This window comes from Mastigoproctus giganteus, chromosome 9, assembly GCF_048544385.1.
Source record: "Mastigoproctus giganteus isolate SK-2022 chromosome 9, ASM4854438v1, whole genome shotgun sequence".
Lineage (NCBI taxonomy): Eukaryota > Metazoa > Arthropoda > Arachnida > Uropygi > Thelyphonidae > Mastigoproctus > Mastigoproctus giganteus.
In genome coordinates, this window is record NC_143583.1 from 229,176,860 (window position 1) to 229,193,701 (window position 16,842).

Consider the following 16,842-nt stretch of genomic DNA (forward strand, 5'->3'; position numbering starts at 1 on the left):
AAAGAGATAGCGGGAATTATAGAAGCCAATTCAGAAGAACAGTGCCCATGGAAGTATCTGTACAAGAGGCATGCAGCAGAAAGAGTACGTCTATGAGACAGCAAGTGGAGAGACTCTGTTAGAGATGAATCATTAATTAACCTAACTGCCCTCTTCTGAATGGAATCAAGAAGCCCGAGAGAGGTTTTGGGGGTACCACCCCAGATGTGGAAACAATATTCAATGGCAGGGCGGATTTGCGATTTATACAGTGAGCAGCTGTTTGGAAGAACAGTAACGCCGAGAGTGAAAGAGAAAACCAAGTTTTTTAGATGCAATATTTGTAATGTTCTTGTGCCAAGAGAGATTAGAAGTCAGGGTAATCCCCAAAAGAGATATATCATTTTGACTAGAAATCGGAGTGTCACAAAAGATAAGCATAGGAGCAGAAGAATCCTTTTTGCGAGATATAAGACAAGACTGAGTTTTAGAAGGGTTGAAATCAACTAAGTTGTCTTTGCCCCACTGGAGAATTAACTGAAGATTTAAGGAATTGGTAGCAGATTTTCGAGAAGTTGAAGCTGATTGAGCATGACAAGTGGAATGCAATGTGCTATCATCGGCAAAACTATGGATAGGATTTCCAGTCAATGGAAGAAGGTCATTAATATACAAGAGGAAAAGACTGGGGGAAAGAACTGAACCTTGGGAGACACCTGCATTAGTGGAGAAGTTAGAAGACAGAGAGCCATCTACCATCACCCTCAGTGAGCGATCAGAGAGAAAACTGGATAACCAATTACTAAAAACAGTTGGCAAACCATAAGATGGAAGCCTGTTTAGAAGATCTTTATGTCAAACACGATCGAAAGCCTTTGAGATGTCAAGAGCAACTACTTGTGCTTCACCGAACCTTTCCATTGAATCAGTCCATAAATGGGTAACATAAGCCAGAATATCACCAGTGGATCGACACTGACGGAATCCATACTGGCGATCGTTGATCAGACGGAAGGTTTCTAGGTAGTTTAAGAGTTAGCGGTTAATTGATTTCTCCATTACTTTAGAAAGAGTAGAAGTAATTGCAATGGTACAATAATTGGATGGGAGGGAATTGTTACCCTTTTCAGGAACTAGCTGGATATGAGCAAATTTCCAAGCAGAAGGAAAAAAACAACAAAGAAAGTGAAAAAAAGGCAGAAAAGAATAGGAGTAAGTTCAGGAGCACAGGTTTTGAGAACAAGTGGAGAAATACCATCGGGACCTGGAGCTTTCTTAGCATCAAGATTCTTGAAAATCCTTCTGATATCCTTTTGACGGAAGACCACAGGTGGGGCATTGAATGGAGCATGTTGGGAATGGTGGGAGGTGTTTTACCAAGATCATTAATACATGAGTTGGAAGAAAAATGGGATGCTAGCAAGTCAGCTTTATCCTTGGCTGAAGTGACAACAGAACCATCTGGTTTGGACAAAGGTGGGAGCAGAGATGGGCAAAAGTTGCGGCCAATAGCTTTGGCAAGAGACCAGAATGCTCGACTACCATTAGGGCAAGAAGCAAGTTTTCTACTCTTAGTCTGTTCAAACTCTAGTTTGGACTGATTAATAACTGCTTTACAATTGTTGCGAGCTTTAGTGTACGCAGAAAATGAAACTGAAGAATTAGAAACAAGCCAATTACGATATGCAACATTCTTCTCTTGAACAGCCTTAGCACATTTATTGGAAAACCAAGGTTTCAATAAAGGATGAGATTGTAAAGTGGAGTGTGGGATATAGGATTCCATTTCTGCAAGAACAATTTCACTGACACGATCTAAGAAAACATTGACATCAGAAGTTTTGAAACAGTAATCCGACAAAGGAAAAAGAAGAAAAGACGTCTCGCAGGTCATCCCATTTTGCATTGTTGTAATGCCAAACAACACGAGTTTGGGAATAGCCATGAGATAAAGGTTCCATTGGAGAAGAGACAATCACCAAGTTTAGATCTGAGGTACCTAAAGGACCATTCGCTTCGACCGTGTACTTAGAAGGGTTGTTTGTGAGAAAAAGATCAAGCGTATTGGTTATATGATTAGGATTGTCCAGTGTTCTTGTAGGTTAATGAAAAATCTGTGCAAGGTCATTAGTAATTGCAAAAGTCTGAGCATATCGACCTTCTGGGTTGGTGTGACTAGAAAACGGAAGCCAGCTGGAGTCGTGAACATTTAAAATCACCAAGGAAAATTACCTCACTGTTAGGAAAGTTGGACTGGAGAAAGTCAAGTTGCAAAGAGAAGAAGTCAAAGAGCTCCAAGTGATTAGTGGAGTTGGGAGAACGGTAGAGACAAAAGATGAATTTGGCACAATGATGTAGAGAGATTTTAAGCCAGAGAAGATCAAAAAGAGGATATTCCAAATTGCCAAGTCTCTGACAGGGAATATGAACGGACATATATATACAAGTACCACCTTTGAGGCGAAAGGAATCATAGAGCGAATAATTTGGGCATTTGAGATGAGCAGTAGTTGAATCAACCGATAACTGAGATTCTGTCAAAAAAAGTACATGGGGTTTGGCAGACTGCAATTGGAAATGAAAAGTGGGTGGGACATGCTGTTTGAAGTAATGAAATTTTTGGATATGGTGTACACATGGTAAGAATATACCCAGATCCTTGACATAACGTGGCCTCGACAATGCTCCCCGCATACACACTACTCGGACTCCCTCCAGTCACTATCTGGCAGAGTAGAGGTAGCAAGATTATACACTAGCTTATCCAGAAGCCTCCTAGAGAGTTACCAATAGGTTCGGTCCGGTGTACTAACTAGCGGCCGGCTTGTGAACACCGTTTTAGAGCTGTACCCTCAAAATATAAGGAATATTGGATCTCGCCACGATGTTCATCATAACCTCAAAAGTCATCAATCATACTGCATGATGGAAGAGATAGGGAAGGGTTGACCGGAACTTAGCTCTAGAGACTAAACATCTGGGTTCTACCACTTCAAGCCTCCAATAAGCAAAGTGGTGGTATGGCACCGGTTGATGAGAGTAATCTACCACCTAGTACTGCCTGGTAACATAGAGGGGCGGCATTCCTCAATGTGGTGTGGGCACCACACCTCAACCCCTGCTTACGTTGGTTCACACCTGGGTGGTCATCCACCATGTACTTATGCATGGAGGTTATTCCCAGGATTACTAACAGTCCCACCATCGCGAAGGTGCAAGCAGAGGATATGGCTATCACAGACCGTCCGGACTTTGCCGAAATTGGTCCACTTGACTTGAGTGTCAAGTCAAGTGGACCAATTCCCAGGTAGCAAGTACGGCTTGCCTGGCATATCTGAGAGAATGTCTGTGACAACCTCAAGGACCTCTAGTTTCCTCCCGAACATACTGATGTAGAAAACAATCATGAAAAAAATTCACAAAACCTTACTAGTGTGTTTGAGTGACCAACCCACAAATTCCAGTCAATATTCGGGAAATTAAATTCCCCATTATAAGACACTCTGATTTACTGGTCCACCCTTTCCCTGTACAGTTTTTTATTATACTCATCAGAGTCATTAGGCCCATAACACACTCCTACTCTCAATTTTGATTTCCCAGTGCTTATAACACATGAAACTGTCTCAACACTCCACTGTCCAGCGATGTCGACTGGCTTCATTTCCTTGGATTTATGTTTCTTAACTAATAGCATAACCCCTCCTCCCTTCGTATCCTGTCTATCTTTCCTGTACAAAATCTAGGTCTGCATTCCTTATATTTGTGTGACACCAGGTCTCTGATATCTCAACAATATCTGCCTTTGAGGTTTTGACCAACACGTCAAATTCATCAAAAGTAGATGCTTAGTGTCACGTTTTTAATGAGCGGTGGCCAATTAATTACTTTTTTGCACTGCTCAGTGATACTTGCACATGTCTTATTTGCAGTGAAACTAACAGGTCTATAATTACACAAGTAATTATAGACCTGTTAGTTTAATGTTTAATGTGAAATGTAATGTGAAATGTCACAACACAAAACATGCCCCAATTTATGTTAAATTTCAAAGAGCTTTGCAGCAAAAAAAACCTCCAAGAACTAACTCAATCTTGTCAAAGTAAACAATAGAAGATTAGAACTTTTACTCTTCAAATTTTATCTGCAGTTAGAGCTAGTTTTCGAGCCTCCCAAATCATTGCCTAACAAGGAAGGGCCTTTACGGATTGAAAATTTGTAAAACGAATTTGTTTGGCAATTGCAGAAGAAAGTAAAGAATTTTGCAGTGAAAATATCTGTAAGTTTATCTTCATCAACTGTAACAAGAAGAATTGAAGATTTAAGAGCCAATGTTAAAAGTCAACTAGTAGAAAAAGTTCGTGAATTCACACATTTTTCAATAGCAATTGATGAGAATGAAGATACAAGCCATACAGTTCAATTACTAATTTATATCTGATTTGCAAATCAAAATTTTGCAGTAACTGAAAATCTAGTTGCATTAAAAAGCTTGAAAGATACAAAATTGAATTGGGTTTGCTATCAGCGGTTACAACAGATGGCAATAAAAATATGGTTGGTACTAAAATTGGGTTCATGGGTCAGCTTCATAAATATCTTGAGAGTAAAAATATTAATTGTATAATTCACCAGTAGTCTTTGTTCAGAAAAAGTTTGGGCGTATATTCAGTTTGTGAACTGTTAATATCAACAGCAAATTTTATTCACAAGACTAGTTTAAATCATCAGCAATTCAAAAATTTTCTTCTAATTATTGAGGCTGAATACGGTGACACTGTATACGATGGTTGAGTCACAGTAACCTGTTGAAGCGATTTTTTGAACTTAGGATCGAAATAGATCCATTTATGAACGAAGAATTGAAACCTGTTCCGGAATTGTCAGATCTCAAATGGATGTGGAACCTTGCCTTTTCAACAGATATATGTGAACACCTGAATTTTCTTAAAATGAAACTACAAGGACGAGACAAACTTGTCAATGAATTGTATTATAATGTCAAAGCATTTGAAACAAAACTGGAGTTGTTTAAACGTCAATTACTTCCGAATAATTTTTCGCATTTTCCATTTTGCAATAATTTATCTAAAAATTTGCCTAGTTGTAATTTTTTCACTGAAAATTTTGTTCAAAACGTTAGTTTGGTGCAGGAAATTTTGCAGCTAGATTTTTCTGATTTTAAAAATAATTCAAAGGTGCTTTAACTTTAAAATCTGTTTGATATACCCATCAACAATGTTGACGAGAATTCACAATTAGAGTTGGTTAATCATCAATCTAATGATGCACTGAAGACAATATTTAAAACTGAAAATCTAATTCAATTTTATTCAACATTATCTGAGTTATATTATCCAAAAATTAAAAATTTTGCAAGAAAGGTCACCGATTTTCAGAAGTACATGTTTCAGAAGAAAATGAAATATATAAAAGCCTTTCTGAGATCCAAATATATGATATCAAAGTTATTCCCTGCATCCAGTTCTTTTGTGACCACATCATAATATCCAATCAAATTGGTCAGGCAAGACTTTCCCTTAACAAAACCATGCTGTGTCCAAGCTATAACTGAAGTCTTGTCTAGATGATCCTGAAATGCTTCTTTAACCAGTGCCTCCATTAATTTTTCTGGAACAGAAGTTAAACTAACAGGTCTATAATTAGTTGTTGCACTTTTGATTTCCCTTTGTGAATTGGGGTCACATTTGCACATCTCCAGTCCATAGGTACTTCCCCTGAGTCCAAAGAAGCTCTCATAATTATGGCTAAGGGTTTGCTTACTTCCTTTGCTGCCTCCTTTAATATAACTGGATAGATTCCATCCACTCCAGGTGCCTTTCTTATGTCTATCTTCAAGAATTTCTCCTCCACTTTACTCTCAGTTATTACAGGATTATCTAGCTTACTGCCAGAGTTTAATACACCTGTGGTATTGACCTCATGGGTGAATGTAGATGCAAAATACTTATTTAGTTTGTTAGCCACCTGAGCAGGATCAACAACAGTTGAACCATCAATATCCAGTGGCCCAATCTGATTCATCCCTTTCCATCTAGAGTTTACATAGGTAAAGAACTCTTTGTTGTTTTTCTTTGCATCCTTTGCCAAAGATTTCTCATAATCTGCCTTTGCCTGCCTAATCTCCTTTGTGACTTGGTTACAGACCAGCTCATATCTATCATAGACTTCCATGTCACCCATTAATTTATATGTATCCCATGCATTTTTCTTCTCTGTTATATGTCTCATTAGTTCATCTGAAATCCATTTAGGCCTAAACCTTGAAAATATTCCTTTACATACCAACTTTACTTAGTTGGTATGTAAAGCCCAGTAGCTTCCAAGATAAATTCTTTGAACGCTTCCCATTTTGAATTTGCTGTTGGTAACATAATCAGTTGGTCCCACCGTATAGAATTTAAATACTGTCTCAGACCACCATAGTCACCTTTACAAAAGCAAAAACCCTTTCCTTTATCCCCGATGGTAGTTACCACTTTGAGTAAATCCCACTTCAGCACACTGTGATCATTGCCACCTATTGGTTCCTTTATTTGCAGATTCTTAATGCATGAAGAATCACTACTGATAATCAGATCAAGAGTATTACTCCCTCTAGTTGCCTTCCGAACATGCTGATGTAGAAAATAATCATCCAATAAATCCGCAAAAGCCTTGCTAGTGTGTGAGTGACCAAACCACAAATTCCAGTCAATATCTGGGAAATTAAAATCCCCCATTATAAGACTCGCTGATCTATCTGTCCACTCTATTTCCCTGCACAGTTTCTTATTATACTCATCAGAGTCATTAGGTCTATAACACATTCCTACTATCAATTTTGATCTCCCAATGGTTATGTCACACATAACCATTGGGAGATCAATGGTTATGTGTGACATAACCAGTGACCAAACTGACTCGACACTGCAGCGATGTCGACTGGCTTCACTTCTTTGGATTTTATGTGGTTCTTAACTAATAGCATAACCCCTCCTCCCTTCCTATCCTTCCTGTACATATTGTACTCCTCAAATTCCAGTTCTGCATTCCTTATATTTGTGTGACACCACGTCTCTGAAATCCCAACAATGCATCAAATTCATCAAATTTATTTACCAAATGAAACTTAGTCGCACTCTACAATCGCATTCATCACATTAATTATAATTTTGTTGTATTACTAACTGTATTTTTGTGATTAGTATAATAAATAAGTAATAATAAAAGTCTGATATAAACGAACTGGTATATTTTATATTACATATCCATTGATTTATTTTTGAATCTGTAGATATAGGTAGGTATAAAATTTATTTCTCTGCATAACATTAAAGTTATGCAGAGAATGTTGTTTTCAGTACTCAGGCATTTTCTCTGGCCTGCCAAATATTCCAAAAATTCATATGTGGCTGACTTCTCTAAAAATTTTGGGTGGGCCTGCTCTAGATGGGGACAATAAATTGTTTCTGTTCCTTTTTTTTTTTTTTTTTTGCATGGTTTAATTTCTATACTAAAAATCTGCACTAACTTTTTTGTTTACATGGTATTTTCATTATTTTTACACTTGCTAGAAGGTTTTGTAAATATTTTGTAATCTTCAGAGACACTGTGTACCTTAAAAATTTAAAGGATCAAAAATTGACAAAAAAAGGTATGAAATAAATAGGACAAAAAATACCTACCGAGGGAGTAAGTTGATAGGCTATAAAAGTTTTGAATCCTCTTAGCTTGCTTTCTTTTTTTGGTGAAGCAACAGAACATGTATAAGGAGCCATACTTTGTTCCCAAATTACTTCATTATTAATGTCCTGCTTCAGAAATTAACATTTTTAAAGTTATATTTTGTATAATATTATATTTATTTTAATATAATATATGTATAATAAAATATTATATTATTATATTATGCTTTTATTGCAATTTATTATGCTTTTTTGTTCTAACGGAGTCTAATTGATGTAAAATGAAATCCAGCTATCATGCTCTAACATAGTTTGGCTGTTGGCTTTATTAGACACTTTGCTTTGCCTAAGAACAAATATGTATATAATGCATATACGTTTCTGTACTCCTTATCCAATTTTTCTATTACTGTTATCAATAGCACTTATGATTTAGATGTTTAATTTAGTAGTGTGTAGTTACTAAATAGCTATTTTATACATTCTATATGATTTATATCAGTTAACTGGAGTTTGTTTGTTTGGGGATTTTTTAGGTGCATCGGAATCTATGGCCATAGTGTGCCAGTTAACTGGAGTAAGGTTATATTATATGCATATTTATGCTAAACTAAGACAAATTTTTTACCTTTACCCATTTATTCAGAACAGGTCTTAGCACTAAAAGAATTAAAACTAGAACATTAGACCCTTTTCTAAGCAGACAATACCACCTCTTTTTTTCTAATTAACATTTTATCTCTAAAATGTTAATTAGAAAAAAAAAAGCTAAAAAGAACAACACCAATGTGCCATTTACATCAGACCAGAAATGTATATTTTATCCAAACTTAATTGAAACATCAAGTTAAGATTAAAATATATTTTTTTGTTTTCGTTTTCAAAAAAAGCTTTTTTTTTTTTTTTTCAAAAATTGCAACATTAAGTTTGGATAAAATATACATTTCTGGTCTAATGTAAACGGCATATCCGTATTGCTCTTATTGACTATCCCTAAAACATTAATTTTAAAAATAAGGGGAAGGTCTGCAGTATACAAGGAGCAATTCTGAATAAATGAAGTAAAGGTAAAATATTTGTTTTAGTTTAGCATAAATATGTATAACTTAGGGCTTTGTTTCCTTACTCCAGTTTACTCTAGTACCAATATATATCATACAAAATGTATAAAAATGGTTATTTAATAACTACACACTGCTAAATTAAACATCTAAATCATAAAAACTATTGATAGTTATAATAGTAAAACTGGATAAGGAGAACAGAAATTTATATTCATTATATACATATTTTGTTAATTATTATTTATTTTTTTTTGAATATTGATCTATTCAAAGCCCCTGATGAGTGTGGACTAATGCTCATGCGAATGAATAACTGTATCATATTTTCCTATTTTTAATAATAAAATGTTCATAGGCAAAGCACAGCATCTAATTAGGCCAACAGCAGACTATGTCAGAGTATGAGCTGGCCTTTATTTTACATCAATTGGGCTATATTAAAATAAAAAGCATAATAAAATACAATAAACTTAGCAATAAATTTAAATAAAAATGAACAGGTAATGTTTAATTGCAAAATGCAATTGCATTCATCAGTCATTAAAAATACTGCATTTTAAATATTAAAAATATACTTTAAACACTTAAAATTATCAGTGCAGTAATTTGAATTAGGTTTAGCAGTAATTAATATATATATAAAAATAATCGTAGGAACCACCGCTTATTGTGGTGGCTCTTTGACGAAGTAGTTAAAGTCCTAGGACCCACGGCTTTAGGTACTATCATTTATTTTTATGTTAAACTTTAATTTCAATTTATTTCAGGTATTCTGTTTTTACGATGCATGTGCTCTCAATTTTTCAATGGTAATTACACCTGACAGTTCAGCACCTCCACCTAATACACTGATAATAATATATTTGTCTATATTTTATTATGGTTGCTGGTTTTTCTGCTATTACTAGTAGCACCCCAGATCCATAACCCAATTTAATATTTTTAATTTTAATTTTTTAATACCTTTTCTTGTTTGCTAACACTTTCAGTAATTTCATTACATCATATTTTTTATCAATATGATATATATATATGGCACCCCTATGGAAAGTCCAGCAACAAGCATAATCGCAAACCTTTATCTATATTATACAGAAAGAGCATTCCAAGATAACCTACTTATATTCAGATAAGTAGATGATCTACGTGTGTTTAATTGTCCACATTTTGTTCAGGATTACAGTAAATTATATTCAGAACTTGTATTAGAAAAAACTAATAGTTCTGATACTAGAGCAAATTAACTGGATCTTCCATAATAATATAGACGTAAACGTATATAATAAAAGAGACGTATTTAATTTCAATGTAGTCGGCCTTACAAACTGGAGATCTAATATATCAAAATCAGTGCATGCTAATATCATTTTATCCCAATGTCTGAGGATTGCTTATATTTGCAATAATAATAAAAACTGTTCAGCAAACATAATAGCATTGTACAACAAGTTGATTAATAATAATTTCCCCATCGCTTACCTGAAATACCACTTCAGGAAAGCGATAAGCATAATTAATTTCAAAAATTTGCTTTCTGAACCCATTGGTTCAATATAATTGTCATATTTAGTGCTATGTATATATGTACATAGGATACACTTTGCTTTCTTGGTGTCTTACGGCATAGAAAACTTGTACCCACCGGCTTGCAAATTACAGTGTATCATTTTTATTTTTTTATTTTTTTTATACATAGTTAAATTCATTTAAGTTTTCTTAAGTTCACGCTGAGGTAACATGCAAATTCAGCTCAGAGTCCTACTATAGGAACGGGTTTGCGATCCCGGGCATACCCGAGCCACAACTTATATCTTGTATTGTCTTTAAGCTGTCCTACACACTTTATTTTTATTTCTCCGAAATTATTAGGGCAATCTGAGGACGTAGGAGAAACTATTTCTTATCTATACTACTATTTTTTGCCTTTGTGGAGTTCAGGTTCTATTATTCCTACTCCTTTAGTTTTTCTTCTTACTATCTGCATGTTTCTCTTTGCGTTAACTTAAATTTGATTGGTTAATTAATTAATTATTTTTATTTATTTTTTACCGTATCCATCACATAGGGGGCACCACATATTATCTTGACGACTATTATCGTTACTATATTATGTCCTGGATAATATAGATATGTAGTATGTATTACATATTTAATCTGACTGTAATCATTAAATTACGTTCTCTGTCGGGTCAACGATGATTAATATATGCTTACATTTATAATTTATTTATAAATATTTATCTATATTTGGTTTAGATTTAAATTACTTAGCATATATTGATCATTACAGAAACAGAGAACTTTTTGTAATTTTTTGCCTTCAGTCTGGGTGGTTGGCCCCAGTTGAAGTCATCTGGATTGTGGGTAAAAAGCGATTTTTTTTTTTTTTTTTTTTTTTTTTTTTTTTGAATCCTTAGTGTTTTCCTAAATCCTTGAATGGTATTATTTGATTGATTTACCTTTTCTATTATTATCCTCAATATTTTATACACATTATGGTTGTAATGCATGATTGCTCTAAAACTGCATTGACCCATAAATATTAGTTATAGTCGTTATAATTATTAACTATTTTATTACTAATATATATATATATATATATATATATATATATATATATATATATATATATATATACACACACACACACACACACACACACATAAAGATATATGTATATACATATATAACTATAAAAACTAATTTTTTTAGGAAAGGGAAAGGAAGATAGAGTGGAAATTCTATCTTCCTTGGGCCACTGATAGACACAAAGCACCCATCAACCATAATTGTATTATGTATAGAAAAAAAGGTTATAGAGAAGAGAAAAGAAAAAGTAATGGTGGAAAGGAAAGCTGAGAGGAGGTAGTACATAATAATTAAAGATAAGAAATAATACATTTTAAACATAAAACATTTTATACTTTAAACATTTAAACTTATCACTACAGTAATATATACCTATCTATATATTTCTATCTTTTGTTTTTATCTTTTTCTACCTCTCGTTTTCTATCTTTTTTATCTTTTTCTATTTCTATCTCTCTATACATTAAAAACGTTTTCCTCCTAGTCATATTTATTCGAGCCAATGGGAGAAGAGGGCAAGGCAATTACATAACTACAAATGCAATTAATTATTGACAACTACCTCCATAACGTTCACCAACCTCGTGCACACGTGTTTCACTGTCTAACAATATATACAGATTTTGAACAATATTTTTGTAAATAATATACATACAACTGTGCTATGCATATTATGACTTTATCTTAAGAAAAATACATACATCACTTATTCACTGCAGAAGAAAATAAGTGATTTAATCACTTATTTTCTTCTGCACCTTCTTCCAGCTGATGATTTTGTTTTCAACATTTGTTTGGAGTGAAGAAACCATCGAAAGTACTTCAGTATCTTCTTCAGCAGTGAAAAACATTTTTAAACGATTGATTTGTATGAGTGCTTCTTCTATTTTCATCGGTGGTTCGTCATTAATATGTTCTTTGACAGAATGACCTCCTTCCATTTCTTCATCCTCATGAGGAACTTCTTGGAAAATATCGATGATAATGTCGTTGATATCTATAGCACCATCTTCTGTAGTGAGGTTCTAGTCTATATCTTTGTAGCCAGGGTCATTTGTAGCTGAAGTATCTTACATTATCAATAGATGTTGAAGTTCTTGTTCTTCTTGGTGCTCCACATTGCTGTTCACAACTTCAATTTTTGCGTTTGAGAAGCCAGACTTTACAAAACAGTTCACTACAGTTTGTTTTCTAATTGCGTTTACTGAAGAGGAATTCCACTGAATCGCATCTAGGATGCTGCTTTTCTTTGCAAGGTCACTCGCACATGTTACATCGTTCATGTTTGCAATGAGATGTCTTAAAACACGTTTTCTGTAGTGAAGTTTAAAATTTTTTATTATCCCTTGATCCAAGGGCTGACACTCTGCAGATGTGTTTGGTGGCAGAAAAACGATTTGAATGTTGGACAATTCAATATGCGGGTGAGATGCAGCATTATCCATGAAAAGAATAATTTTTCTGTTTTGACGAATCATGTTTTGGTTAAAGTGACTTATCCATTCGCTCATGATATCTTGTGTCATCCATGCTTTTTTATTAGACTTCCAGTCAACATTCAAAAGATTCAACTTTATGCCCTTGAAACAACGAGGATTTTGTGGTTTTCCTATAACAAGAGGTTGTTCAAAGTCTCCCAGCAAATTTGTACACAATAGTACAGTCAAGCATCCCTTAGAAATTTTTTCGCCCTGGCACTTTTCGTTTTTTAGACTCATTGTTTTTTCAGGAAGAGCTTTAAAAAACAACCGTTTTGTCACAGTTGTAAATATCCTTAGCTTCAAAATCACGACATAAATCTTCCAATTTGACGGTCCACTCTGTTACAACCCCAGTATCAATAGATCCACCTTCACCACTTACGGTTTTCCAAGAAATTTTATGCCGAGTTTTGAACTTGTCTAGCCATCCCACAGAAGCTTTGAACTCATTTACTCCCATAGATATCGCAACCTCCAAAGTCTTTTCCCTAATAATAGGCCCATTAATGGGAATTTTTTTTGTATGTGCACGACAAAACCACTCATACGTAACATTGTCAATTTGAAGTCCAATAGTTTTCGGGAATGATTTTTGAACCTGATCATTTCCGTGTTGCCAAAATTGTTTGAGCAGTTCATTTTTTTTCTTTAGGATGTCGCTTACCTGCATCTTGCCGAGTTTTAATTTTTCAGCGAGATTGCGAACACTATTTTTTTGCCGATCATACGCATTAATGAGTTCAACTTTATCTTTTAAAGTTAAATGTTTACGAGAAGACACTGTGCACTTCACATGACACTGAACAAAACTGAAAACTGAAACTGAAAAGATGAAAGGCCGACCATATTCCCCCCCCCTGCACACACCGAACTCATCAGAAATTTTACACGTGCCTTAAAATTCTTGAAAAAGGGTTTAGAACCACGACGTAAACCTTGATAAAATTCAGAGAATCGGAAATAGAAAATAAACACATGATTGAGGCAATATGTGGAAGAAAAGTTCCTAGAAAAAGGGCCGTAAGCTCACCCGCTGTCCGTTATGGGGAGATCAAATTAAGTGTGCTAATCTAAACGAAACAGTGCAGATTGCCTGTCCGTGTCCGTTACAGAGAATGTCCGCTAGACAGAAGCTGAAAACACGTTAAAACCAATAGAGGTGAGTTGGGGAATTTGAAAATGTCCGTTGTAGAGAGATGTCCGTTAACGAGAGGTGTCCGCTAGGAGAAGTTTCACTGTATTCGAAATATTTGTATAGTTTGTAAATATTTCAGTTAAATATTTTAATCCTGCTCTTTCGGATGCAACAATATTCCTCATGCATTATGAAACCCAAAACAAAAGGCCTTCGGCTGAAATCTATTATCTGGGTACCACTTTTTTTTTTTTTTTTTTTTTTTTTTAGGAGCATTAGCAACTAAGGCCATGTTGCTCCGGGGATATGCGGTGATCATTCTCTGCCCTTTCCGCATCCTCAGTATTTGGTGGTGACAGGCTCGAACCACGGTCTAATCAAGAAGCGTGTGCTACTCACTGCTGCTCCTGCCCACCTGGCTATGGAGGCTCCGGTACCACTTGTGTCTGCGCAGTGGGAGTGGTCGTAGAACGGAGTGATTGTACGGTCGAGTGCCATGATTGGGTGATTATTGTGAATGTGTTTCGTATCTGACTGTTTTGTGTCGTCGAGGAGGGGGGGTGCTTAGCTTAGGTAGAGTGTTTATCCCCACCCCCCCATTGTTTTAAAATAGGAAAACGAGTTTCCGATTTTAAAACAGTGGCAAGTGGGGGGATAAACACCCTAGGCATGTCAACATAGAAGGAAAGGGGGGGGGTGGCTAAACAGTGAATGTCAATCACTGCCTTCTTCCTGACTTTTAGTTGAAGTATGGAGTGGCACCCAAGATCTCAATTTTTATCAGTCCTTTTCTTAAGTGACGTATGTAAATGCAGATAAATAATTACAGTGATATTTATTCGACATTGAGAATGGTGCACACTAAAAATGCACAGGAAAATAATTACATAGGTCATTTCCTGATTAGATATCAATCAGTGCATTTCGACAGGCATGTCTTTTATCTAGAAAAGATTTGACTTACTCCGTCATACCTCTGCATATTACATAGAAAAGCGTGCATGGGGGTTGGCGAGCAAACAAGCAGGGGGCAGAGCCCCTGCTTGCTTACATGATAATTGGGTTCCACATCAGCAATTGGTCTGTATTGACATTTTAATGTCACTGAAGGCCCCTAGGTCAATGATTGGTGATGTGATCTGAAAATAGAAGCAGACAGGTACTGAATCCATCATGAAACAACTTAGAAAACCTCAAAAATTGACAGAATGTAAAAAGTGAGAAGCATTCTGAGTGGGCAGCAAAGAAGTGTCCACTTAAAATGCAGGTCAACAATGTTGCAGCACACAAGCACGCCCTCAGTGATATGACTGAGACATATGTCAGACCCAGTACAGTGCACAGGAGGCCACAGGCATCAAAAATTTGGAGTGGCCAGCCCAGATATCTGACCTCAATCCTACAGAGAACCTCTGGGATGACCTGGATCATCAAGTGCATGTGAGGAGAAGATACCCAAAAAACAGAGTTGAACTGGTCACTGCTTTTGAAGGGTGGAAAATATTGGACATACAAAAAAATTGGTGAAGAGTGTTCCACTGGACTAGAGGCAGTCATAAAGAATAAATGTTCCAGCACACATTAATTAGTTTAGTAAAGGTTATTTGCAGATACGCGAGCATCTGGATATTAATTGTAGGGCACTATACATATTACATAATGGTCCATTATTCCTAATTCATAAATAACTCCTCTCTTTTTCTTACTTTCCTCACAATACATAGTTTTTATTTTGTGTGTACACGTTGTAGTCACAGGCAATGGAAACCAGGAAGCAAAATGAAGAGAAAAATAGACACTCTTTCCCTTGTATAATAACCCACAGTGTGGAACTGGAGGTAAGTGGAAAATATATGAATGAAGAATATAAAGTTACTGCTCATATTACCCAGAGCACAATTTCGCATTTGAGCGAGCGAGCGAGAGAGAGAGAGAGAGAGAGAGAGAGAGAGAGAGAGAGAGAGAGAGAGAGAGAGAGAGAGAGAGAGAGAGAGAGAGAGAGAGAATTTCCTGAGAGCTGTTGGATAAATTTTTCAAGAGCACTCTTAATGAGAGATAAGGAAACAATGTTCTCTGCCCTGATTGAGAATAAAATACAGCTTTTTTGTACATTCTTTGTTTCATAAACTTGTGCATGTACATTGTTTGATTTGTCTGCTTTAATGTTCTTTTGTTCATTTTTTTTCGTTTTGATGGAAATACATTCAAATGCCAATACATTCAAATTATTATGAAAACCCCAAACACGAAAGGTATCAAAACCTATAGTACCGTGCATGGGCTGAAGGAGAAGTATGGGGGGAGGGGGATGCCGGAATCTTTGCTCTAGAGACTAAACATGGGTTTCGCCACTTCAAGCCTCCAATAAGAAAAGTGGTGGTATTTCACTGGTTGATGAAAGTCATCTACCACCTTAAATTAGCTAAGGGTAAGCAAAAATAAGAATACCGTTCATGAATATTTTCAAAATATAGTTTTATTTCAAGAAGAAATGCCATGTACTTAATGTGATCACAACTGTTCATTAGTGGAATTAGTTATTTATTGTTATTTGGTTTTTTTTTAGGAGCATTAGCAACTAAGGCCATATTGCTCCGGGAATATGTGGTGGTCATTCCCTGACCTTTCTGCATCCTCTGTATTTGGTGGTGATGGGCTCGAACCCCAGTCTACATCAAGAAGCGTGTGCTACGCACTGCTGCTCCTTCCCACCTGGCTACAGAGGCACTCCGTGGAATGTAGTGATATGAAGCTTGGATTTTATTGAAGGAATGCTAATTGTAGTAAATGCAGTTCATTATTAATTAACAGAATTTTTGACAGAGCACAAATATCTTTAAGTAACATACTCTATGTGATTTACTTCTAGGTAACCAAAATGTCCATGTTCATGACTGTGTGTGTTC

The 16,842-nt window shown here is 35.5% G+C and overlaps 1 protein-coding gene across 1 annotated transcript in view; it reads right to left on the reverse strand.

Annotated features, from left to right (window-relative positions):
* The window catches only part of SH3PX1 (sorting nexin 33-like protein SH3PX1), a gene marked incomplete at its 3' end in the record, with an annotated part of 294,611 nt that overhangs the window by 128,179 nt on the left and 149,590 nt on the right, over nucleotides 1-16,842 (reverse strand). Inside the window, exon 7 of the mRNA XM_090380950.1 lies at nucleotides 7,668-7,793. Within this exon, the coding sequence (XP_090237076.1) occupies nucleotides 7,668-7,793 (126 nt within the window). The remainder of the gene's footprint in view (nucleotides 1-7,667; nucleotides 7,794-16,842) is intronic.